At 41.2% G+C, this 26,719-nt stretch overlaps 1 protein-coding gene across 1 annotated transcript in view; it reads left to right on the top strand.

The window, feature by feature from the left end:
* Nucleotides 1–26,719, top strand: part of LOC121541687 (BMP/retinoic acid-inducible neural-specific protein 1) — a 133,991-nt gene that overhangs the window by 46,152 nt on the left and 61,120 nt on the right. Inside the window, exons 3-4 of the mRNA XM_041850924.2 lie at nt 16,504–16,694; nt 19,688–19,857. Coding sequence (XP_041706858.1) covers nt 16,504–16,694; nt 19,688–19,857 — 361 coding nt within the window. The remainder of the gene's footprint in view (nt 1–16,503; nt 16,695–19,687; nt 19,858–26,719) is intronic.

Raw genomic sequence — 26,719 nt, 5'->3', positions numbered from 1 at the left:
TGCAATGTTTGTGAGACATTTTTATTGTGCCGCAAAAAAAAACAAAAAACGTTTCCCCTCGGAACAGCAACAGCCTCCCCAATTACTATCACACCCCGAAACTGAGTCAGCCAGTCAGTCAAGTCAGAGAGGCTCAGCTGTAAGTTAGGGAATCAAGAGGGCTGATCTGGGGAGGGAGTTTTCTTGTCACTTCCCTCCTCATACCTCAGATAATCAGCCCCACTGTGGGACTAGTTAATTACTGGCGGGGAGAGATGGTAATTATACGGAGGAACGGAGCTAGAGAAAGTGTCGGGGTTAAGTACTGACTAATTCACTGTGTGGGATGCTGCTTGCCTGGCTACCAGAGTCCCCTGAGACTCACCCACATCGCCTCACCCCGGGGGAGGAAGACAATAGGAAAGGATGAGTGCCGTAGATCCTACACCATGGCATTTGAATCTGTACCATTAGATGCTATGGATTCCAAATGTGTTAGCTAGTTTTTGAATACAGAGCTAATTGTAATGTCAGATATCATAGATTTAGATTGTTCTGAAGATATAATGCACCATGGATTTTAAATGTGTACCATTAGATGCTATGGATTTGAATTGTGTTTTGGTGATAGCATAGCTGTTGAATACATACTGTAGCGTACTGTAGCTATCATAGATTTTTCTGGTTCTAAAGATGTGAAATGCATACTATAGATACCGTAGCATACATGTATACAGTATTTAAAAATATTGGCCTGGTAGATGCCATAGATTCTCTGTGGATGTGAACTATAGATAACATAGCATATTTGTAAATATACAGTATGTCCAAATATATGCTTTGCAGATCTGATAGATTCCATGTAGATTTCAATGGCTGCATTTACATAGTCAGCCCAATTCTGATATTTATTGACAAAAGATTTGATCTGATTGGTCAAAAGAACAACCGTTGGTAAAAGATCAGAATTGGGATGGCTGTGTAAACAGAGCCATATTCATATTCCTATTCTATTTAGGGCATCAGTGGAAGTTATTGGTTAGAGAATTCAGAATAGCAGCAGATGGATGAGATACAATAAGCGGCAGCTGGAGCATTGGCAGTAACATTTGTTTCATTTTACTGCATGTTTGGCTTGACCTTGACACCTCTCATTCTTATGAATAGTCTGAAAGTGTTGTTGTTAGGAATTAGATTTGCATTTAATGCCGCACAGAACCAAAGCTAGTGTTTTATCAATCAACAGAAAAATTAGCTATAAAGCTACATGTTTCTATTGGCAGATGATGAAATTGCAAAAGTAGGCCTAATGCAGTTGTTTTAGATGGCACCATATCCTATTCATAGCATATTTTTTCAGTCATTAGCAATGCATCAAAAAACATTTCCCATACCTGTCTGAGTATATCTAAATGCAAGATCAGTTGCTGCTGATGCCTTTTCAGCTTTTATCAGTTTCCACTCTTCTTGACCAATGATGTCACTTGAAACACTTGAGTACAGTTGAGTGTAATACAACTCACAATGTTCTCCTCATTCTTTTCTCTATCTCCTCTAATTTGCAGTATATTATGTAAGCCTAAATTAGTTTAGATGCAAGACCTCTCTCTCAGATGTGTTCATCAGCAGTAGTTCTTCTATTACATTGTTGATTAGATCCAAACAAGTGGCCAGGTCAGTCACCCGCAGATCTGATTCCAGCATCATGTCCTGTAAACCGCTAGATTAAAGTTAATTAAGAGATTGTCGTGGTTAGATCCATTTTAGGGCTCATAGCACAACAACCTCAATGTGCTCAATTAGCTTAGCCATCAAATTCAATCTATTGAAATATTACCATAGCAGCGTATTTCAGTAATAAGGCATGAGAACCCGGGGATTATCGTGTGATAACTCCCGACTAAGGGCTGTTCTTAGGCCCAATGCGAAACCAAGGGCCGGGAAACAGCAATAACAATAATTCCCGGGTTCTCATGCCTTATTGCTTTTATAAAACGGTTGCCAACATGTTTTCACAAAAAACTGTATTTTAATGAGTAAAATATTTGTATTTCATCCCTCCACCAGACGGTATAGTCTGGGCAAAAGCTAGTTGTTAGTTCTGAGGTTCTGAATTTGCTTACCAAATAGGCTTGTCGTTAATTCCATTCTCATGTTTTGACCCAGTCGTTCATTCTATTAATTCCATGTTGCTATAAACAAATAAGAAATGTTTTCCATGTCAAATAATTGGCATGTAGCTAGCTAGCAAGAGGGTAAATAATGACGAGAGACAAGAACTTCAATAAATAATTATTTAATAAATAATTTATTAATGGGCAACAAGAACTTCAGCAAAATAAAATAATGATTTACTAAACATTTGTAAATAGCCAACAACCAGCTGATTGTCGAGTCAATAAGATAGTTATGGAGGATCGCTAGGTTAAGGCTAACGTTAACGTTACTCCTCCTTTGCTAGCTAGGTAGCCAACTAAAGCTAACACATGATCACATCAAGCAACTGAAATGACTGCAAACCATGTACAAACTATCTTTCTTTGGATATATCCATTATAATGATCCTGATAAAATTATTTGCCTGGATCAGATAAGCTGTCAGTCTCGTCACATTCATATGCATGGCAGTGTGGAGATCGCAAATAATTACTGAAACATGTAGCACAGGTCGGATAGGCACACTGCGAGGCTTATATTAACCCCCGCTGTCCCAAACCAAATTCTAGCCTAGTAGCATGGGGGGAAAAAATGTTTAGATGTTTTTTCTCTGGAATGGATTACCTTTATGAATGACTGGCTGGGGTGTGGGACAGTGGATAAATGTTGTTAAATCTAATGGAACTGTTAACAGGCATTACCAGTGGAATGCAGGGATTGTGATGCTATAACTCCCTGCTATCAACCAATCCAAATTTACCATTTTATAAACTGTATTTGTCAGGCCATCCGGGATAGTGATGATTTGTTATTGTGGCGATACATACTTTTGGATGTTTTCAGAAACCTTGCATATCAATCAAACTCACCAAAAGGCTTTTCAACCTCTGATCGTTTTGGAGTCAACCAGATCATAGCAATTACAAAGTAGAAACAGTTCAAAAACACACTGCAACTATACTTAATGTGAATATTTAGTGTGAATATGAGTGCTTTACCATCTGAAATACTTTTAAGGGAAGCTTCAAATGAATTTGGCATTTTTTGTGTTCTGAATTACAATGAGGATGGTTATGAGGCCTTCTGGGGTGATGTGGGCGATGCCATGCCTACGATCCATCTGTCCAGATTCCGACTGTAAGAAAATATGCTCGAGCTGTAGACTCTCACAAAAGCCTCTTACAATAAAATTTTTTAAAAAACACTGCACGCAATAATAATACAGGGAAATAATAATTATCCTCAGAATAACTTCTATTTTTTCAACGTGGCCTGAATTCGGCCAATGCTTAGCCCCCTCTCTAATTCTCCTTCTCTCGTCATCATGATATTTTGACCGCTATTACTACAGGTTCGAGGAGGAATACACTTTTTTTTTAATCAAAGCTACTAAGTGAAATTGAGTAGTGCCAGAGAGCTCATACTGCGTTGACAGGAGAAAGTCAACATTCCCCAAAACTAAAACCACATATTTTCAGATGAAAGGAACTACACATTTGATCAATTTGACCATGCAGCATTACTCTCCAAAGTTGAGAAGGTTGTTGTTGGGACACTATTTTATGAAAACCCTGCATTTTATGTTTTCAGTTAATAAAGTATGTCAGAGTTTGAAGTTGCTATAGGATTGTCCATGATTTGTGCAAGGTATTGTTGATTGGTGAGACTTTTCACTTTGCACAGGTATGTAAGACCAGCACTATAACACCATTACTTTGAGGTAAATATTCAGAACTGTCAATCCTCTCTAGTTCATATCAAGATATGTCTTACAGACACCTGGGAACATTAGCAATGAGTCAGTCTGATTAGTCAGCGCTTGTCTATTTGTCATAACAACAAAATTAGTCTAGGATATACAGTGGGGAAAAAAAGTATTTAGTCAGCCACCAATTGTGCAAGTTCTCCCACTTAAAAAGATGATAGAGGCCTGTAATTTTCATCATAGGTACACGTCAACTATGACAGACAAAATGAGGAAAAAAATTCCAGAAAATCACATTGTAGGATTTTTAATGAATTTATTTGCAAATTATGGTGGAAAATAAGTATTTGGTCAATAACAAAAGTTTCTCAATACTTTGTTATATACCCTTTGTTGGCAATGACACGGGTCAAACGTTTTCTGTAAGTCTTCACAAGGTTTTCACACACTGTTGCTGGTATTTTGGCCCATTCCTCCATGCAGATCTCCTCTAGAGCAGTGATGTTTTGGGGCTGTCGCTGGGCAACACGGACTTTCAACTCCCTCCAAAGATCTTTTGGGGTTGAGATCTGGAGACTGGCTAGGCCACTCCAGGACCTTGAAATGCTTCTTACGAAGCCACTCCTTCGTTGCCCGGGCGGTGTGTTTGGGATCATTGTCATGCTGAAAGTCCCAGCCACGTTTCATCTTCAATGCCCTTGCTGATGGAAGGAGGTTTTCACTCAAAATCTCACGATACATGGCCCCATTCATTCTTTTCTTTACACGGATCAGTCGTCCTGGTCCCTTTACAGAAAAACAGCCCCAAAGCATGATGTTTCCACCCCCATGCTTCACAGTAGGTATGGTGTTCTTTGGATGCAACTCAGCATTCTTTGTCCTCCAAACACGACGAGTTGAGTTTTTACCAAAAAGTTCTATTTTGGTTTCATCTGACCATATGACATTCTCCCAATCCTCTTCTGGATCATCCAAATGCACTCTAGCAAACTTCAGACGGGCCTGGACATGTACTGGCTTAAGCAGGGAGACACGTCTGGCACTGCAGGATTTGAGTCCCTGGCGGCGTAGGGTGTTACTGATGGTAGGCTTTGTTACTTTGGTCCCAGCTCTCTGCAGGTCATTCACTAGGTCCCCCCGTGTGGTTCTGGGATTTTTGCTCACCGTTCTTGTGATCATTTTGACCCCCACGGGGTGAGATCTTGCGTGGAGCCCCAGATCGAGGGAGATTATCACTGGTCTTGTATGTCTTCCATTTCCTAATAATTGCTCCCACAGTTGATTTCTTCAAACCAAGCTGCTTACCTATTGCAGATGCAGTCTTCCCAGCCTGGTGCAGGTCTACAATTTTGTTTCTGGTGTCCTTTGACAGCTCTTTGGTCTTGGCCATAGTGGAGTTTGGAGTTTGACTGTTTGAGGTTGTGGACAGGTGTCTTTTATACTGATAACAAGTTCAAACAGGTGCCATTAATACAGGTAATGAGTGGAGGACAGAGGAGCCTCTTAAAGAAGAAGTTACAGGTCTGTGAGAGCCAGAAATCTTGCTTGTTTGTAGGGGACCAAATACTTATTTTCCACCATAATTTGCAAATAAATTCATTAAAAATCTTACAATCTAATTTTCTGGAAAGAAAATTCTCAATTTGTCTGTCATAGTTGATGTGTACCTATGATGAAAATTACAGCCCTCTCTCATCTTTTTAAGTGGGAGAACTTGCACAATTGGTGGCTGACTAAATACTTTTTCCCCCCACTGTATCTCTCCAACATAGCCTCTCTCATCATTCCCTGTGAAGGACATATGGGAACATCAACAGGGAAACTATCAGATTGATCACCACCACGCACACCTATTTTTATGAACTCCGGCTCGGAACAATCCCACCTATATTTATAAATGTCCCTCTGTGCTGTCCCCACTATGGAACAGTGGGAGAATAGCTCAGAGATTAACTACCCACCAAGGGACTTCAACACTTGGGTAATGGCTATCAACCTAGACATGTGGTTGTTAACATGTGGGGATAATTGGTTTCAGTTGGGTATTACTTCACTTGTGTTAGTATGTATGGCGCGCAGAAGGCTGCTATCTGCTGTGTCATATAGGCCTGATAATACCTGAGTCATGATTGGTTCACTGTGGTATGAATAGGATTTTGTATGAATATTAATCTCATTTAAATAGAATATCCTCCAACAGATGTGTGTTGGTTGTACAGACATAGGAAAAGGCTTCCACGTACACAAAATAAAAATAAGATATGGTAAATCTTCAAATCACTTAGCATTGTCTGTTTGATCTAAGAGAGAGCCCAGTTTGTGAGGAATGGAAGGAATACGTCAATACAGTGTGGAAATGCATTTCACCACATCATTCTTCTGGGAATTATAATTACTGGATCACAATCTATCCCAATCAGCATGCCAGCTTTGTCTACAGAGACATCCATGTAAGCAAGCCTGTAACACCACCAGAGCCAAAAAGATAGGCCTAGAGTAGTGTAGGATCCTGTATCTCTACTGGAAAGCTGAACAAGGACACATATTGGTTTTCACAGCATTATGAAAATGGCATTTGTAGCTGTCTCTCTCAGACACATAGAGCTGTCAGAGAACAGTGGGGTTCAGAGCCCATTCAGCCACAATGGATTATCTGAACATCCTCTTTTAATGTCACCCATTTCTAATGGGGAATTTAATCTGGCTGTGGGATTGCTTTCAGAGCCACTGCCTGGCGGAGTGTGCACTTTATCTCTCTATAGAAAGCGATTAGTTGCATCTACGACAGTGACTGAAGGTTCCTTAGATGGTGAGTTTCTCCTGATCCCAAGGAAAAAGGTTAAAGCTGTCTGTCAAATCTGTGGAAGCTTTTAAGACTGGTGTACATTATAGTAAAAGTAATGTCTTCCATGTCATCAAGAGCTATATATGTTTACTTGAATAGAACATATATAATATTTATACAGTTGAAGTCGGAAGTTTACATACACTTAGGTTGGAGTCATTAAAACTTGTTTTTCAACCACTCCACAAATTTCTTGTTAACAAACTACAGTTTTGGCAAGTCGGTTAGGACATCTACTTTGTTCATGACACAAGTAATTTTTCCAACAATTGTTTACAGACAGATTATTTCACTTATAATTCACTGTATCACAATTTCAGTGGGTCAGAAGTTTACATACACTAAGTTGACTGTGCCTTTAAACAGCTTGGAAAATTCCAGAAAATGATGTCATGGCTTTAGAAGCTTCTGATAGGCTAATTGATATCATTTGAGTCAATTGTAGGTGTACCTGTGGATGTATTTCAAGGCCTACCTTCAAACCCAGTGCCTCTTTGCTTGACATCATGGGAATATCTAAAGAAATCAGCCAAGGCCTCAGAAAAAAGAATGGTAGACCTCCACAAGTCTGGTTCATCCTTGGGAGCAATTTCCAAACGCCTGAAGGTACCACGTTCATCTGTACAAACAATAGTACGTTAGTATAAACACCACAGGACCACACAGCCGTCATACCGCTCAGGAAGGAGACACATTCTGTCTCCTAGAGATGAACGTACTTTGGTGCGAAAAGTGCAAATCAATGCCAGAACAACAGCAAAGGACCTTGTGAAGATGCTGGAGGAAACAGGTACAAAAGTATCTATATCCACAGTAAAACGAGTCCTATATCGACATAACCTGAAAGGCCGCTCAGCAAGGAAGAAGCCACTGCTCCAAAACCGCCATAAAAAAGCCAGACTACGGTTTGTAACTGCACATGGGGACAAAGATCGTACTATTTGGAGAAATGTCCTCTGGTCTGATGAAACAAAAATAGAACTGTTTGGCCATAATGACCATTGTTATGTTTGGAGGAAAAAGGGGGTTGCTTGCAAGCCGAAGAACACCATCCCAACCGTGAAGCACGGGGGTGGCAGCATCATGCTGTGGGGGTGCTTTGCTGCAGGAGGGACTGGTGCACTTCACAAAATAGATGGCATCATGAGGAAGGAAAATTATGTGGATATATTGAAGCAACATCTCAAGACATCAGTCAGGAAGTTAAAGCTTGGTCGCAAATGGGTCTTCCAAATGGACAATGACCCCAAGCGTACTTGCAAAGTTGTGGAAAAATGGCTTAAGGACAACAAATTCAAGGAATTGGAGTCTCCATCACAAAGCCCTGACCTCAATCCTATAGAATTTTTTTTTGGCAGAACTGGAAAAGCATGTGCGATCAAGTAGGCCTACAAACCTGACTCCGTTACACCAGCTCTGTCAGGAGGAATGGGCCAAAATTCACCCAACTTATTGTAGGAAGCTTGTGGAAGGCTACCTGAAAAGTTTGACCCAAGTTAAACAATTTAAAGGCAATGCTACCAAATACTAATTGAGTGTATGTAAACTTCAGTCCCACTGGGAATGTGATGAAAGAAATAAAAGCTGAAATAAATCATTCTCTCTACTATTATTCTGACATTTCACATTCTTAAAATAAAGTGGTGATCCTAACTGACCTAAGAAAGGGAATTTTTACTAGGATTAAATGTCAGGAATTGTGAAAAACTGAGTTTAAATGTATTTGGCTAAGGTGTATGTAAACTTCCGACTTCAACTGTGTATATATACAGTGAGGGAAAAAAGTATTTGATCCCCTCTCAATCAGAAAGATTTCTGGCTCCCAGGTGTCTTTTATACAGGTAAAGATATGAGATTAGGAGCATACTCTTAAAGGGAGTGCTCCTAATCTCAGCTTGTTACCTGTATAAAAGACACCTGTTCACAGAAGCAATCAATCAATCAGATTCCAAACTCTCCACCATGGCCAAGACCAAAGGGCTAAGGTGTATGTAAACTTCCGACTTCAACTGTATATTTCATAGAGCTTTATATTGGTTAGTGTAGGATGTAGAGTTCTCATTCAAATTAGTGTTATACAGCAGCTAAGACTAGCTTTTCAAAGCCTGATTGTCTCTCAAACCTCGGGGCGTCGACTTTGACAGAGAAGATAGTGCCTTGATTGGCCACATTTGTCTTTGAGCATTCTTCTCCCTCCCTCCCAATTACACATTTTCATATTCATCTGCTGCTCGCTGCATAATGAGAGGCAGATTGAGAGTGATAGCTCAATGTGAGACAGATTATGCTTAATTATGGGCCCTGCGCTCTGGATGTTCTTTTTCTTCAGGCCTGCACAATGTTCACGTCTGAAATAGAAGCAGACATGACCAAAGCCACCAGTACAATCATTAGTTGTTGCATTCCCTGGTGAGATATGTCCCCATTCACCACTCATAGAAATCAGGGGGAGCCAGTCGCTTTTGATTGCTCTAATGTCTTGTCTCAGCTCTGGGAAGACAAGTAAACAGAACAAAAATGCAGAGAGAGGACTTGATAAATAATTGGGCGGGAATGAAATGAAATGTTCCCTTCAAACGAGGTTGCAGGGGAATTAGTGGGAGATGGATAGCTCTTCCTCAATGTTCTTCCTGGCAACATACACAATAAGTTGAAATGCCTTTCGAAAGTTTTCCCCTGGTGGAAAACATATGAATCATCTTTCATTTGCATTGTGGAGAAAATAGAATAAGATACTGGCATATTATTTTCGTTGTGGATTCATATTTGATAACAGAAAACAGCATTCTGTAATGTTTTTTTTAATGTAGTGTCATTTCTCATGAGCACAGGCCAGGGGGATGTGAAATGGGTAAATGCTTGAAAAGATAAGTTGGCAGCAGTGGAAAAAAATTATGTTTGGAAGATCTTAGAATATGTCTCCCTGCTAGCCATAAAACATTTTAGTTGAAGCATAAAAACAACAACAAGATATTAAGATTAGATGAGGCATTCACAGAGGTGCATCAAGATATCAGCAACTTGTGTCATGATGCATTAGTAAGCCATTAAAGTGTTATCTGAATTGATTTCGACTATTACGAGGACATCATCTTCACACACACACACACACACACACACACACACACACACACACACACACACACACACACACACACTAATTCTCTCTAATGCCTGATGGAAATGATAATCACACCGTCTCCTCCTTGCCTCAGATTGCAGTGGCACTGCTATTTATCTCCTCATAAGTTTATTTGAGGGGTCATTAAACTGGGCTTTGAGTTGAGGGATAAAGCAGTGAATCATATAGCCAGTTCCATCAGTTGGCCTGCTTAATATGGCCACCACATATGTTTCTTTGCTAATCGTCCCGAGCCATGAAGAGGGATGTACTTAAAACAAATTGATACGTAACAGAGAGAGAGAGAGAGGGAGAGAGAGAGAGAGAGAGAGGGAGAGAGAGAGAGAGATAGAGAGAGAGAGAGAGAGAGAGAGAGAGAGAGAGAGGGAGAGATATGTGATTTTGATAAATCCGATAATCTCTCTCAGTTCTCTTGGCATGGTTATTATCGCATTTGGTGCAGGTCTGATTTATCATTCCATTTGGATGCGTGTGTCCAAAACAAACACACACACAGGAACTGCTCGCTCTCTGAAGAGGAGCCCGACTGAATCAGCACGCACCGGCACACACCACCGAGCATTGTGCTCTAGAAAATTGCTTATCTTTTTGACATTGAAGAATTGTGATGTTTTTGTTTTCTTCTCAACAAAAGCCGGTAGAAGGCAGTCACATATCATCTATTGGATATCTCATATGAACAAAATGGCGGATGAATTATGGGAATACAAAGAAGAACAATATGATACTGGCATATTATTTTATGCTCATGTTGGGAAAAAGTTGGTGAATGCATGACCTGTTACTGATAGATAGCAGTCTGCCATTCCTCTAAATCTATAACTGATGTAATAACATAACCAACTAATCAAAGGCAAATATACTTTTAGTAACAGATGCATTGCAAATCTATTATTTTGAGTGTGTTTAGAGTCACGAAAAGAAAAACATTATTCTTAATAGCCTTTGTACTAACACCACCTGCTGTTTTTGTCTGCATGTGAATAACATTTTATTAACCCTTTAAGACCCTTTTATTACCTGTTATCTTACCAGAGACGTTGACAGAGACCACTCATTTACATGTCCCATTTGTTACATTACATTACATTATAGTCATTTAGCAGACGCTCTTATCCAGAACGACTTCCAGGCGCAATTAGGGTTAAGTGCCTTACTCAAGGGCACATCAGCAGGTCAAATCATCACACTATCATGACTGCTAGCCAGTCTCTCAATCGCCTGTAAAAGTAGGCATATATACTATTCATGAATTTGACTTTGGACACAATCCAAATACTGAGGTGCAGAGAAAGAAAGAAAGTCTGATGGTAATAGCATGCTGAACACGGTCAATGAAAAGTGTTACCCCGAGCTATGCACGGGGAGATTGAACCCAGCTGATCGACTCTCTGAGAATTGGAAGTAAGTAATAGGTCATCAAAAAGAAAGGTGGACCAAGGCACTCCAATTTAACCCTTTTACCAAAGAGCACCTTCTATCTACAAAGTCCTACTATTGTGTACCCTAGCAGCGCCTTCCTTCCTTCAATTTGGGCCCAAGGACCGATTCAAAGCGCAATCATGATGAGGAACACTTGAGAGTTGGTGAGTCTAGGAGCGGAAAAGAAGCCTTGGTGTGGTACCAGATATAAAGCATGCTTTAGGTGCCATTATAGGACAGCAGCATTACTGTTTGCATATAAGCAGTCAGCATGTACAATGGAATTTGAATTGTCTGTTGACCACATGGTATTGACACATTATGCCTAGAACATTATCGCTACGTTTACACAGGCAGCCCAATTCTGATCGTTTGAAACTAAAATTGGTCTTTTGACTAATTAGATCAGATCTTTTGCCAATAATTGGGCAAAAGATCAAAATTGGGCTGCCCGTGTAAACACAACTATTGCCTGTATAAGATAATGAGTTGTTTCATATCCTGCTTTACATTTACAGCACATACTTATACTGTGTGTTCCTTTGCACACATGCCAACTATTTCAGCAGATCAGTTAATGAATGATAGACTAGGTATTTGAGTCAGACTTGATTTGTTTTAGCTTGTCTTACTAATGTGTAGTGCTATTTTCCCTGGGCCCTGTATTAACCTGCATTTAGCCTGCGTCTGTTTTATTTCTACCCCAGCGTCAAGAGACAATAGAGGATCAAGTCCAACGCTAAACCACGGGGTCGTTTCACTACGGTCGTTTCAACACTTTGTATTCCTCATTGACATTGATCCAAAGGACGGGGTTGCAGCAAATGAGAAAATCCAGCTGCTGGATCATGAGCCAAACACAGTGGAGAGATAAGCACAAATTGGACCAGAATGTAGCTTTCTTCATTTTGCCCTTCCTCTTTGTCTTTCTGTCTCTTTATCTCCATCTCTCCCTCGCTCGTGCTGAGACAATTGCCCATTGACACACACACACACATTCACACACAGAACCACACACACACACACACACACAGAAGCACACACACACACATACACACACACATAAGCACACACACACACATACACACACACTTTCATATACAGAAGCTCACATATACACATACAGTATACAATTACACACCCACGCACATAATGCACACACACACACACACAGACACACACCCACGCAAGTGCGCTACCTATCTCATGAGTGATTTCATGTGGAGACTTAATATGCCTCATTATCTGCCCTACTTTACCTTCAGATGTGTTGATGCAAAACCAGACACAATGCAATTTGTATACATGTGTTCCCATCCCCTTGAAGAGCGGTAATTAGAAAGTGCTTAGAGGCTTTTCAAAAGGCTGAGAGAGAGATTCACCTGTCACGGAGACACAACACCTCCGTCAAGGGCTGTGAGTGTGTGTCTGTGTGCTTTCGTGCAAGTGTGTGTGCTTTCGTGCAGGTGTGTGTGTGGGTGTGCATGCGTATGATAGGGTAGATGGGACAAAAATCCCTGCTTCACAATTGAATTAATGGCCAGTTGTGTCTCTCCCAAACGAATGTAGTCTCTCATAAAATCCTCTTACGTTGCAGGAGGACCCTGTTGAATGAGATTTACAAATCTGTCTGACTACCAAGGTGTCAGAATCCAAATTGTTCTGGTACCCACTGCGCAGTATGTGAGACTGGCCTCATGCAGGTAGACTTAATTGTACGTGGATACCTAGCCTACCGCTTCCAGCTGCCAAATGACATTTTTATTACAACACTGTCCCCCCTCCCCCCATTCAAAGTGTAACAATTGTTTAGCAGCCTGTGTTGCTAAACATGCAAAGTGTAAGCCGTCTCGGGGGAAATTAAAAGGACAACTGCTCCACCAGGGGGATTATTTCAGACAAAGAATAAAAAATCAAAGATTTATAGCTGGGGGGATATTTATATATCAGACGCCCCTGACCTAGACAGGGCCAGTAACGGCACATCATACTGCGTCAAACACATATGGCAAAGGCTGATTATGTAATAGCTACGCCATTGTTAAAATGAATAGCAGGGAGATAATACTGGGTAACGCCTAGACTACTGTGCAATGCAATAGATGTAGAATGCTTTTCTTATTTGTGGGATCACATAGCTAACTCTTCAGTAGTTTCCCTAGCCATAACCCAGGGTAATGATATTAGTATACCAGCAGTCCTATTACAGATATTAGACCATACCATTTACACAATAGGTCAGAATTGATTCCAAATCAAATCAACGTTTATTGGTCACGTACACAGATTTGCAGATGTAATCGCAGTTGCAGTGAAATGCTTGTTTTCCTTTCTCCAACAGTGCAGTAATGTAATCCCCAACAAATTTTACTAAATTAAATAAGAAACATCAGAACGAGCAATGTCAGAGTCCGGAATATACATATACAGTGGGGAAAAAAAGTATTTAGTCAGCCACCAATTGTGCAAGTTCTCCCACTTAAAAAGATGAGAGGCCTGTAATTTTCATCATAGGTACACGTCAACTATGACAGACAAATTGAGAAAAAAAAATACAGAAAATCACATTGTAGGATTTTTAATGGATTTATATGCAAATTATGGTGGAAAATAAGTATTTGGTCACCTACAAACAAGCAAGATTTCTGGCTCTCACAGACCTGTAACTTCTTCTTTAAGAGGCTCCTCTGTCCTCCACTCGTTACCTGTATTAATGGCACCTGTTTGAACTTGTTATCAGTATAAAAGACACCTGTCCACAACCTCAAACAGTCACACTCCAAACTCCACTATGGCCAAGACCAAAGAGCTGTCGAAGGACACCAGAAACAAAATTGTAGACCTGCACCAGGCTGGGAACACTGAATCTGCAATAGGTAAGCAGCTTGGTTTGAAGAAATCAACTGTGGGAGCAATTATTAGGAAATGGAAGACATACAAGACCACTGATAATCTCCCTCGATCTGGGGCTCCACGCAAGATCTCACCCCGTGGGGTCAAAATGATCACAAGAACGGTGAGCAAAAATCCCAGAACCACACGGGGGGACCTAGTGAATGACCTGCAGAGAGCTGGGACCAAAGTAACAAAGCCTACCATCCGTAACACACTACGCCGCCAGGGACTCAAATCCTGCAGTGCCAGACGTGTCCCCCTGCTTAAGCCAGTACATGTCCAGGCCCGTCTGAAGTTTGCTAGAGTGCATTTGGATGATCCAGAAGAGGATTGGGAGAATGTCATATGGTCAGATGAAACCAAAATAGAACTTTTTGGTAAAAACTCAACTCGTCGTGTTTGGAGGACAAAGAATGCTGAGTTGCATCCAAAGAACACCATACCTACTGTGAAGCATGGGGGTGGAAACATTATGCTTTGGGGCTGTTTTTCTGCAAAGGGACCAGGACGACTGATCCGTGTAAAGGAAAGAATGAATGGGGCCATGTATCGTGAGAATTTGAGTGAAAACCTCCTTCCATCAGCAAGGGCATTGAAGATGAAACGTGGCTGGGTCTTTCAGCATGACAATGATCCCAAACACACCGCCCGGGCAACGAAGGAGTGGCTTCGTAAGAAGCATTTCAAGGTCCTGGAGTGGCCTAGCCAGTCTCCAGATCTCAACCCCATAGAAAATCTTTGGAGTGAGTTGAAAGTCTGTGTTGCCCAGACAGCCCCAAAACATCACTGCTCTAGAGGAGATCTGCATGGAGGAATGGGCCAAAATACCAGCAACAGTGTGTGAAAACCTTGTGAAGACTTACAGAAAACGTTTGACCTATGTCATTGCCAACAAAGGGTATATAACAAAGTATTGAGAAACTTTTGTTATTGACCAAATACTTATTTTCCACCATAATTTGCAAATAAATTCATAAAAAATCCTACAATGTGATTTTCTGGAAAGAAAATTCTAATTTGGTCTGTCATAGTTGATGTGTACCTATGATGAAAATTACAGGCCTCTCTCATCTTTTTAAGTGGGAGAACTTGCACAATTGGTGGCTGACTAAATACTTTTTTTCCCCACTGTACAGTATATACATATTATTGTGTGTAAAGACAGTATGGACAGTATATTCATAGAAAAGGTGTGTACAGCAGTAGTTATATAGGATGAGCCATGACTAGAATACAGTATATATATATGAAGTGGGTAAAACAGTATGTAAACATTATTAAAGTGACCAGTGTTCCATGACTCTATGTATGTAGGGCATCAGTCTCTAAGGCGCAGGGTAGAGTGCTGGTTGGTAGCCGGCTAGTAACAGTGACTAAGGTTTAGGGCAGGATACTGGGTGGAGGCCGGCTAGTGGTGACTGTTTAACAGTCTGATGGCCTGGAGATAGAAGCTGTTTATCAGTCTCTCTGTCCCAGCTTTGCTGCACCTGTACTGTCTCTGGGTTCTAGATGGTAGCGGGGTGAACAGGCCTTGGCTCGGGTGGCTGAGGTCCTTGATTTGTTTTGTATTGGTTATCTATAATAGACATTTGAGTGCAATTCATATGTCTATGAGAATCTCGGGTCTATGATTGTGATTAAAATACAGATCGAGGCTTTTTGCCTGATTGCAGGACCCAGTTCTGGGTTGGGTTTGATGATGATAATTTATTATTTAGCAAACACAATCAGGACGTACAGAGAATTCGAGATAGCCCACAGCCATGCTTGGCATTTGCCTTGATTAGATAACATGCTGTCTCGATTGCGGGAGATCATGTTCACTGGCAGTTCTCTGCTTGGGGCAGAGCTAAATCAGCTAATTCAATGTCATTACCGAGTACCAAGTGCTTCTATGTTTTTTCTCTTACTTAGTGATGGCAATACATCAGCTTCCTTTCAATAAGGGTGTGATCACAATTTACTTACGCTCTTGTGTTAACATTGCCACTAGCTATTGTGAAAATTAAGTCCCCTGTAGCTCAGTTGGTAGAGCATGGCGCGTGCATGCCAGGGTTGTGGGTTCATTTCCCACGGGGGACCAGTATGAAAATGTATGCACTCACTAACTGTAAGTCGCTCTGGATAAGAGCATCTGCTAAATGACTAAAATGTAAAATGTAATTAACTGAATAATCCAATGCCGTTTTGGACATTAGACGAGTAATGCATTTGTGACATCACGTCAACTGCGAAGATGCTTGCTATTGTGGGTGCCAATTGTAAAATGTTGATGTTGCTGTTGCATAAGTGGTTGTTATAATGCCATTGATGAATATCTAAAGACATAAGCATTTACCTATGCTGTTTTTCTTGTAGGGAGTTTGCGCGTTGGAAGGTGAGGAACACAGCCATTGAGAGGAGGGACCTTATCCGGAACCCCGTGCCGCTCATGCCAGACTTCCAGCGCAGTGTCCGGTTGCTAGGGCGACGACCCTCCACTCAACAGTTCATCGACACCATCATCAAGAAGTATGGAACCCACATCCTCATATCCGCCACCTTGGGAGGTGAGAAAGCATATATCTACTTGTACTTTACTAAGACACCAGTGGTGGGCCACAAAAATGGCTCCCGGGCTGCCAGATGATGACTCCTTATTGTGGTTGGTTTGACATAATTTTTTGCTGTTATATACATACAAAGTAATGTCCATTGTCCATGCCACTTTCTTGATGGGAAAATAATGGGAAATAGATGGGATATCGATGGGTAAATTGGTAGTTTTGACAGTCAAATGAGCTTATGCATGGCTGGTCATAATAGAATGGTAAACACATCTAAAACCTGCACTGGTTCTTCTCATGGTTCTGTCCTGTTAAGATAACATTTGAGGTGGTTTTATCTGATTTAACATTTTATATCAACCTGCCACTGACAATTTTGGAGCTCATGCATTTTACAGGCAAGGCCCTGCTTTAGAAACATATATTTTTCTGTTTAAATCTAGGATTACACTTGAATGTCAAACAGTCAGCTTCAATAATTCAGTTAAAGCGAAAGTGGGGGATTTCATAGGTAGACGTTTAGAATTGCAATATCATATATACAAGCCTGCAAGGTGATTCACCCTAACACACTAATTATGGAATTCAGAAATGTAATATTGTGGTGAAATATGATGCTTAGGTAAAATATAAATACGTTAAAAATAAAACCATCTCCAAGCAGGATGATTCACTGCTACCACAAATGCAGACGTGATTAAAGGTTAATGATATAAGGAATCTTGACACAAAGAACTGATTGCAATGTTGCAGGTTATCTTTATTTCTCTTCTCACTTTTTTCACTGTTTTCTTTCTCTCTCTTACTCTTTATTCTCTCTCTCTCTCTCTCTCTCTCTCTCTCTCTCTCTCTCTCTCTCTCTCTCTCTCTCTCTCTCTCTCTCTCTCTCTCTCTCTCTCTCTCTCTCTCTCTCTCTCTCTCTCTCTCTCTCTCTCTCTCTCTCTACTAACTAAGTTTCACCATATCATGTTTAACCTTGAAGGCATTTCAGAGAGTAATGTTCTAGAAGTCACTCATCTCAATCTCTGGGTTGCACATTAAAGAAAACCATTATGTGAGCCGATAAACACAGAAACCAGGAGTGTACGTAAAGCTGGCCTAAAGGCCCACAGCTATTACATCTAAGGTGATAAAGGAGTACAGAAAAGACAATGTTCTCTTCGCCAGACTCACTTTATGAGCTGAAAGGAGTCACTGTATACTGGGAAAAATGGGTCTGTCTGATGGCCGGCCCCATTGAGAATGTGTGTTGGTGTGTGTGTGTGTGTGTGTGTGTGTGTGTGTGTGCGCGCGCGTGCGTGTATGCGTATGTAGCATGTGCATGTGTGTTTGCAGGTCTGTCTTTTTTGGGTCATATGTCTGCAGACACTATTGAACACTGCACATTTAGCCATTGTGCAGTATAATAGTATAATGTAATATATCCTGTAACCCACACAGGTACCATTAACTCCACAATAGAGTACCTATGTCTAGCAATTCCATTGCTTTTAAGCACCAGTAGGCACTCCTAGCACCAGACAGCAGACGGTGTTAATGATATACAGGTAAATCAATACCTTCCCCTCATATATTGCTTTTATATATCCATCATCTTGTATTATTTCATTACACTAGCCAATAAAATCAGGGCCCTGTATGGCAATAATGTATATCCATAAAAATGGGAATGACATCATTGACCATAGACTGAGACAGAGCTTTAGAACGCTGAAGGCTCAGCTCTAGGTATGAATCAATTTAGTCATTATCAAGGCACAGCGCCAAAGAGCTGCCCCAGTAAAATGTAAGACAATGTATTTTTTATGAAAAGATCACCCACAAAGATAAAATATAGCTAAGCTGGCTGGGCCTGACTTTACTGGGGCAAAAGCAGTAAAGTCACATATTTATGTACAGTAGACCTACTTCCAAATAAGCCAGAGAGGGCAAAGCTACAGCGATAGAGGGTTAATGTTGTATCATTATCCTTGTGCAGTAGGTCAAGGGTGTGTGTGTAACCTTCCTTCCCCCGGGGAAGAGCAGGGAGAGTGGGGAGAGAGTGGGGCCATCCTCCTTCCATGCCACGGTACTGCTGTTTCAACCAGACATGAGACATTGGGCCTGACTATCGCCCCCGGTCACAGCCACCACAAGCTAAGTGACCAATCGCAATGCATCGCCAAGGGCCAAATAACCAATCACGATGTGGGGGGTTGTGAACATATGTGACATGTTCTTGAATGAGTTCCAGACAACTTGGCTTGTATGCTTTTTGAACGGCAAGGAGAGGGCGGCGGAGGGAAAATGAGCTGTTCAACCTTTACGAAGTGTCAACAAACAGGCGTTGGCATGCGTACACTTACAGTAGATCACAGAGTCATTGTTTGTTGCTGTGTAAAGGTTCAGGGCTTTCTGCTGGAGTGTTCACTTCTTCCCCTGTGGTATCAGGATGTTTACTTCTAAAGGTCATTCCCTCGGTGTGAAAGCAATCCACTCACTTACGCCCTTAACATATTTAACCTTTATAAACACATAATATGGAGTTATTAGGGGAAAATAAACAGTTTTTGGTGACATTTTTATGTATAAATGGCAATTATAGTCACTCCAGACATTATGATTACAGTGATGTTATAGAGATGGCTTGGAAACTTCAGTAATATTTGTTGCCTAAAGATACAATATACTTTATTGTCCATTTATATGGAAAATCATTATTTGATGTCCGCATACAAATACACAAACACTACACAATATATCACATGCATTATGGGAAACTGAAAAGCTTACATTTTCACATATTCAAAGTCTCTGCGGCCTACTGTCTGACCGTGTATTTGGCCTGCATCTGTCCTATGTCCCACTGTTCAGCAGCCCCATGGCTACTAGCCACTGATGGACAACAAAGTGTGCATACATGAATGAATGCTGCTACCAGGCAAAATAGTAAGTCAACAATGGTATCATATTGTACTGTATCATAAAACAAGTCCCACTTCCTGTCTTCCCTGTAGGTGAGGAGGCATTGACCATGTACATGGCCAAGAACAAGCTGGACAGAAAGTTGGTCAACGCCACTCAGAATGTGGAGGCCCTGCACCAGCTGGCCTCCTCCTACTTCATCGACCGAGATGGCACCATGAGGAAACTCCACGAGATCCAGATCTCCACCAACGCCATCAAGGTATGCATCTTTACACACAAAAAATACAGTACATAAATATGTTCAAATGTGTCACAGTAGTTGGACATAAAAGGAATGAGTTTGCTGCTCATTGTTTGCTGCTCCCACAAGTGATCTTTAACTAGGCTGTTGTGATATAAACAGCAATCGACCAACATGATGTTATTCAGGTACTCAAACACATTCCTATCACACACACCTCCAGTCCCCTCCCAGCCACCCTGGAGAGTGTCTTGCCGTCTTTTTGAAGTCCTAAGTGACAGGTGGATGAAGAGGTTCTGGCAGACGGGACGCTGGGTAGCAGGAAGCCAAGCATGACACAATTAAACAGAATTGACAATGGCTGCTGAGTCAGGGCTGGGTGAGAAGTCGAGGAGGGAAGAAGCACACACAGCGCATTCTCAACAGGATAAGTATAGCCACTGTAACCAGCCAAACTGCGTGGAGCAAGAGAAGACCTGTCCTGACTATCTTCTTGACTGACAAACCTGCACTATCTCTGAGTCCTACTGGTGTTGAATAGTTGGACTGTGTATGTGGGAGATATCTGAGTATTATGAAGCGCGTGTGTGTGTGTGTGTGTGTGTGTGTGTGTGTGTGTGTGTGTGTGTGTGTGTGTGTGTGTGTGTGTGTGTGTGTGTGTGTGCGTGCGTGCGTTTATCCTCAATCATCCGACATCAAAGAATGTGCCTACTCAAAGCCAAATATTGTTTACACTGAGTACATTACTAATAATTAAATCTTTCTCACACTAGATTTACATTAATCATAAACAGTATCTCATCATATGTCTCAACTGAGGACAAATATAGTTTATTTAGTGAGGGAGAAGGGTTATCAAATCAAGAAACACTTTTATCACATTCATTTCATCCAATAGAATGCAATATGTTGATCCTATTTTCAATTTAGGTGGAATGAACAATTGATCCTTCAGGCGTTAGAAAAGGAAGAAACACTTCATTTATAATTAAAATAAACAAAACAAAGACACTTGAAGGGAACAAAATACCATATAACAAGAAAGACAAAAATTTACAGAATTTAGGAGGAGGAAAACAGTATAACAGAAAATCAATTTGCATTAATTCCCATAATGAAACCGCAACAAAATAGTTTTTTTTTCTGGTTTGACTTGAAAAGAGGGAAAAACTGAAAGCAAAAATTATTTGTGGCCACTGCCCACACAAATGAAAGTTGATACATATACTATTGAAACGTCTATGCTTTGTCAGAAATACTATTATCCAAAATCTGTTGTGGCTGGGCCAATCTATCCCACTATAAATAAAAGGTGATGGCAGAAGTAAAGTCAGCCGTTGGTCCTACAGTCACGTAGCAGACAGACAACGATCTGTACGCGGAGAGGAAGCTGGGTCTGACGCACAGCCTGGATCTATAGACACAGAACAAGGCCCTGCACTTCCAATATTGATTTAATATGGCTGGGAGTCAAACTTCACAGTGAGATGCTGCGGTCTATAGAGATAACACAGGCACAAAGACATCAATAGAGATGAAAACTAAGACTGTTTCCTGTCTGGCGAGTAAGCACATTTACTGTGTAAAGTTTGGGTTAAGTATTGTGTTTACTTAGTGAAATGTGCGTTTTAAGCTCTGGAGATTGCTATCGTAAGTTTTGGTATTTCATTTCCCTTTACCAATTTTCCATATCCTCATGTTATCATGTTATCACACTCTCAAACACACATGCAGGCACCAGAAATACACACTGTTAGTGTTGTCATATGTCTAGAGTAAGCCCTAATCTTTTTTAGCCTGTACACTCTCTCTCTCCTGATACCTCTTGCTGGAGGACACTTCAATAGTTGAGGCTGTAGCAGAAAAATGAACAGTAGTGTACAGGCATTAGTGTGTGTGCATTAGTGGGGATGGCCTGAGAGCATCCACTGATCTGCCAAGCTGGGCTATATTTATCAACTCCTCATCCCTGGCCCGTCTCCCCAAGCCTTAGCACTGCTTAAGAGGTTCCAGCAACTTGCAAACGTTAATCAAAACTAAGACATCTCCCCACTGCCCCGGTGACGCCCAGGGCAAGCCAGGGACTTGTTATTTTTCTAAGACCCCACACAGGAATTTATCTGCCCAAACCAACAAATGTTTGTAGCCTGGAAGCCTCACCCATCACGTCCTTTCCTTTTGGCTTTAAAACGTTCACAGCCCATGGGTGGCTTAATAGCAGAACTCCAAACAAACATGTTTTTTAGGCCAAAGTCTCTCTGTAACTGGCAGATTTTTTGTTGGGGCTGTGAAGTCTTGGAGTGCCATGTGTGTGTTGAAATGTGTGTGTGTACAATATATGCTGAGACATCTTTCTCTTGATTCAGTGGCTCTGAAGAGAAAAGGGAGCTCATTAATGTTGCACATCCAACAAGTTCTCACAGACTCACTGCAGAATTAGATGTTCATCTGCAGAATCCACGCTCATTTTTAAGTTGCTACAAACGTCACATTTTGAAGTGTTTTTGTTGCTCCTGCTGCTCCAAATGTCAAATTTCGAAGTTAAGTGTTAAGTTTAGGCACTCATTCCGAACGGTTAAGGTAAGTGTTAAGGTTAGGGATAGAGTTAAAACAAATAATAAAAAAACAGTATCCACAACTGGGATCAAACATGCAACCTTCTGATTGAGAGTCATGGGATTATGCAAATTCGCCAACCCCGTCCACAATGCCTTAGCAAAACCCAAACCTACTTGATGGTAATAGCACTCACTGTTGCCCCTAGTGGCTGGTTTTAAAGGCAATTCCCGACATCCTCAGGATATGGGTAGACGTCCAATTTCGACGTCAATCTTGAACGATCTCTATGGCACATCAGCTTTTATGGAATTCAACTAAAAGGAAAGAGAACACACACACACACACACACAGCTGTCACTAGGCAGGTTGGCCTGTGGTTACTGAGTGATGAGATCAAATAGGAGTATTCCCACAGTACTTAATTTGTCTCCTAGAATATAGAACTGTTCTTCAATTCCTACACATTGAAGAGATGACAACTAAAGTTGCCTAAGAGCATACATTTTTTTCTACTGCTCTTGCAATTATATACACTGAGTGTACAAAACATTAGGAACACGCCCTCAGAACAGCCCAATTCGCCGGGGCATGTACTATACAAGGTGTCGAAAGCGTTCCACAGGGATGCTGGCCCATGTTGACGCCAATGCTACCCACAGTTGTGTCAAGTTGGCTGGATGTCCTTTGGGTGATGGACCATTCTTGATACACACGGGAAACGGTTGAGATTGAAAAACCCAGCAGGTTTATAGTTCTTGACACACTCACTAGTGTGCCTGGCACCTACTACCATACCCCGTTTATCTGCACTTAAATATTTTGTCTTGCCCGTTCACCCTCTGAATGGCACACATACACAATCCATGTCGCTTAAAAATCCAAGGCTTAAAAATCCTTCTTTAACCTGTCTCCTCCCCTTCATCTACACTGATAGGAGTGGATTTAACAAGTTACATCAATAAGGGATCATAGCTTTCACCTGGATTCACCTGGTCACTCTATGTCATGGAAAGGGCATGTTTTGTACACCCAGTGTATACACAGCAATATCCATCCATATTTCTATTGATCAACCCGTCCATTACCCCCATCATTCACTCAGAGCCAACTATCTTTCATTTTGTTTACTAGTCTGGCTACCTATTTGTTTGTCTTTCCATCCACCCATGCCTCAGCAGGGCAAACAAACAAGTAATTGGGACACAACATATTGTAGAAAAAACTGTAACATAGCCCAAATCAGACACGTACAGTAGCCCACTATGTGAGAAAAAGAACAGCACAACACAAAGAAGAAGATGCGTCAAACTGTGCACGGCACAATCACAAATGATTGTGCCGTGAGAAATAAAAAGGAAGACGTGTACCAGGACCCAATAGCTGGCTGCGAGATAGCACTCCTGGAGTGAGGATCATTTAAGAAGGAAAACAAGATGCCCAGTAGGGTGTTTTAATGAAAGATGGAGAAAAAAATTAAATGTTATGAGCAGGCTGTTTATCTGTGACAAAGACCAAGGATGATTATGCTGGGGTGGGGCGGAATATAGTTGCTGCTGTGTGATGCTGGCTGGTGTTCCCACAAGGTCAGCTCCTTGAAGAGTCACTCTGCTGGCCTGATTTACACTAGGATTCAATATGCAGATTTACTGATGATGCAGCAGTCGTTTTTCAGGCGGCCATGCCGGATCTATGGGACAAGCCAGGATCCTGTTTCTCATTTCTGATTGCCACCTCTGTGGTCCACAGTCCTCTGGAGTAGTGTGGAGCCAAATGTGTCTGAGGTGAATTTATCTAGGCTTTGATTACTTGGTTGGGGAGGGTTGTGGCCTAATGAAAGCATTTGTATTTTATGTGTTTGTACTCAGTTCTAGTACTACCAATTTTACCAACTGACATTTCATGAGTTAAGCGGTTAGGCCGTGTGATACAGTGTAATTATTAAATTCAATGGAATCACATTACATTCAAAAAGCAAACTTCCTCTGAGATGTGTCCAGCCATGAAGAGTTACTGGGGAGCCTCTCCTGTTTCCAGAAATAGAAAGTCATTAGGCGAGTGGCAGGTGATAGGCACATTAAGAAAGCTCTGCAGTGACAGCATTCCCTTGTTGAAGACACTGGATGTATCCCTCCCTCAAGTCCCAATCTATTCCTTCTTTCCCTCTCTCCCTCCTTCTCTCAGGCTAACATGATTTTTAATCCTGCCCGCAGTCGCCAGAGTTGTATGACAGCAAATATGGCTGAAATGGCTAGAGGACAGGGCTAGGCGATGTCTTGAAGCCTTTGAGAAGCAGTGATGCTAATAACTGTGCCTTGATTCTCTAACCGTAGCTATACCAGTCCCCTGTAGCTCAGTTGGTAGAGCATGGCGCTTGCAACGCCAGGGTTGTGGGTTCGTTTCCCACGGGGGGCCAGTATGAAAATGTATGCACTCACTAACTGTAAGTCGCTCTGGATAAGAGCGTCTGCTAAATGACTAAAATGTTAAAATGTAATACCACAAACATTGTCAGTAGTAATACCTCTCACCTCTACACTGCAGTAATAAAGTGTAGATGTGCAGCACAAAATGTTATCATGTACTGTAGGTGGGCTCATTGTTGGTGAATGAGGCAACTTACTTCCTCTTGAAGTTACAAGCACATTGTGACCTGGTGGGATACATGCAAATAAGCTACTAGTTAATTACATATTTCTCAGAAAGAGCGAGGGGTGAAGAAGGATTGATTGGTTGATTGTGCTTCATCTGAACTGCACGGGCAAGCAATTTCCTGAACTAAAGCAAGCTTGCAACAACTCCTCTTGAAGCCAGTCTTATTGCAGCCATAGTTGTTCTGTCAGTCGGTGCTGGAGGGAAAGATCTACAATTAGAAATTTTGAATAATGACTGCAACAGTGCATGAAGTTCACTTGAGCCCCTATGAATTACAGACACCATGAAAATGGCATATAAAGTGAATAATTTCATAGGTGTTAATTAAAAATACATGGTGATATCATTAAACAAAATGGGTATTAGACATAACGTTGCCACTCATCCCCGTTACATAACATATTGAAATGCCAATGCTCCTGAGGCCTCCAGCGTGACATGCTCTTAGCAATCCATTGTGCACATAATTGACAGGAAATCTGCTATAACCGTTAGTGGGATCCATCTAAATGAGAAGAGATGGATAGGATGTAATGTACTGTAGTATGTATGCACTCTAACACAAACCAATTATCCTGCTCTGGACAGAGATTGAGCATGCAATTCAAACAAATCCTAAAATTGACAAACACAGGATGATAACATTGTTCCTCTCATTTTAATCCAAATATGCTTGTGATTCTACACTCTTAGAAAAAAGGGTTCTTCGGCTGTCCCCATAAGATAACCCTTTTTGGTTCGAGGTAGAACTACAGTACATGGAACGCAAAAGGGTTCTACCTGCAACCAAAAAGGGTTCTTCAAAGGGTTCTCCTATGGGGACAGCCGAAGAACTCTTTAAGGTTCTAGATAGCACCTATTTTCTAAGTGTAGGTATGCTGGATTTTGGAGATCAAAGAGAAACAAAGAAAGCGTGTTCTAGAGCCATGGTTTTAAGATAGGGCTATGAAACAGTATGGCCCCACTGGGATTCTGAGTTGTGTTCTGCTTAATAATCCAAATCCTCTAAATCCCCCTTGGCCTGTTTCAGCTCTTTGATTGCTCCTTGTATATTTATTACGTTGTATGCCATTTTTATAATCTGGCGAACCAATAAATGTTCTGTATCTAGGGACAGAGAGAGAGAGAGAGAGAGAGAGAGAGAGAGAGTGCATCGGTGGTGGTTTACCAAGGACAGTAATCTAGTTTTCTTGATGTGATGCACTATAGCACACATTGATCGAGGGATAATGTCTGATATATTTTCTGCATTCACAGTGAGCACAGTCATGAGTGTGTGTTGTGTGTGCGTGTATGCGTGCGCGTGCATGCATGTGCATGTTTTGCCAACAATGGGGTTGAAGTTCAGGAGCAAAAACAAAAAAAAACAGATAAAATAGAATAATTGTAAAATTGACTGTGTCCATAAGGTGTAGATAGTAAGTATAGGCTGGAAGTAGAGGCCTGGGCATTGTTGTTCACTAATTTACCCCAAGTAGGGAAAGGATGGCGGGGTTGAAAAGTAATAAAGGGGAGTATATATATAAAAAACATGGGGGATTGGAAGTGATGCAGACAATTACATTGATAGAAGTTACAATCTATCTGCAATATTAAGCTGATCTACCCCCAGAATTAAAAAAATAATAATAATAATGGGGTTGACCAGAGGTTATATAAAGAACAGTTA

This window comes from Coregonus clupeaformis, chromosome 27 (genome assembly GCF_020615455.1).
Source record: "Coregonus clupeaformis isolate EN_2021a chromosome 27, ASM2061545v1, whole genome shotgun sequence".
NCBI classification, from domain to species: Eukaryota; Metazoa; Chordata; class Actinopteri; order Salmoniformes; family Salmonidae; genus Coregonus; species Coregonus clupeaformis.
This window is presented reverse-complemented; position numbering and strand designations above follow the sequence as displayed.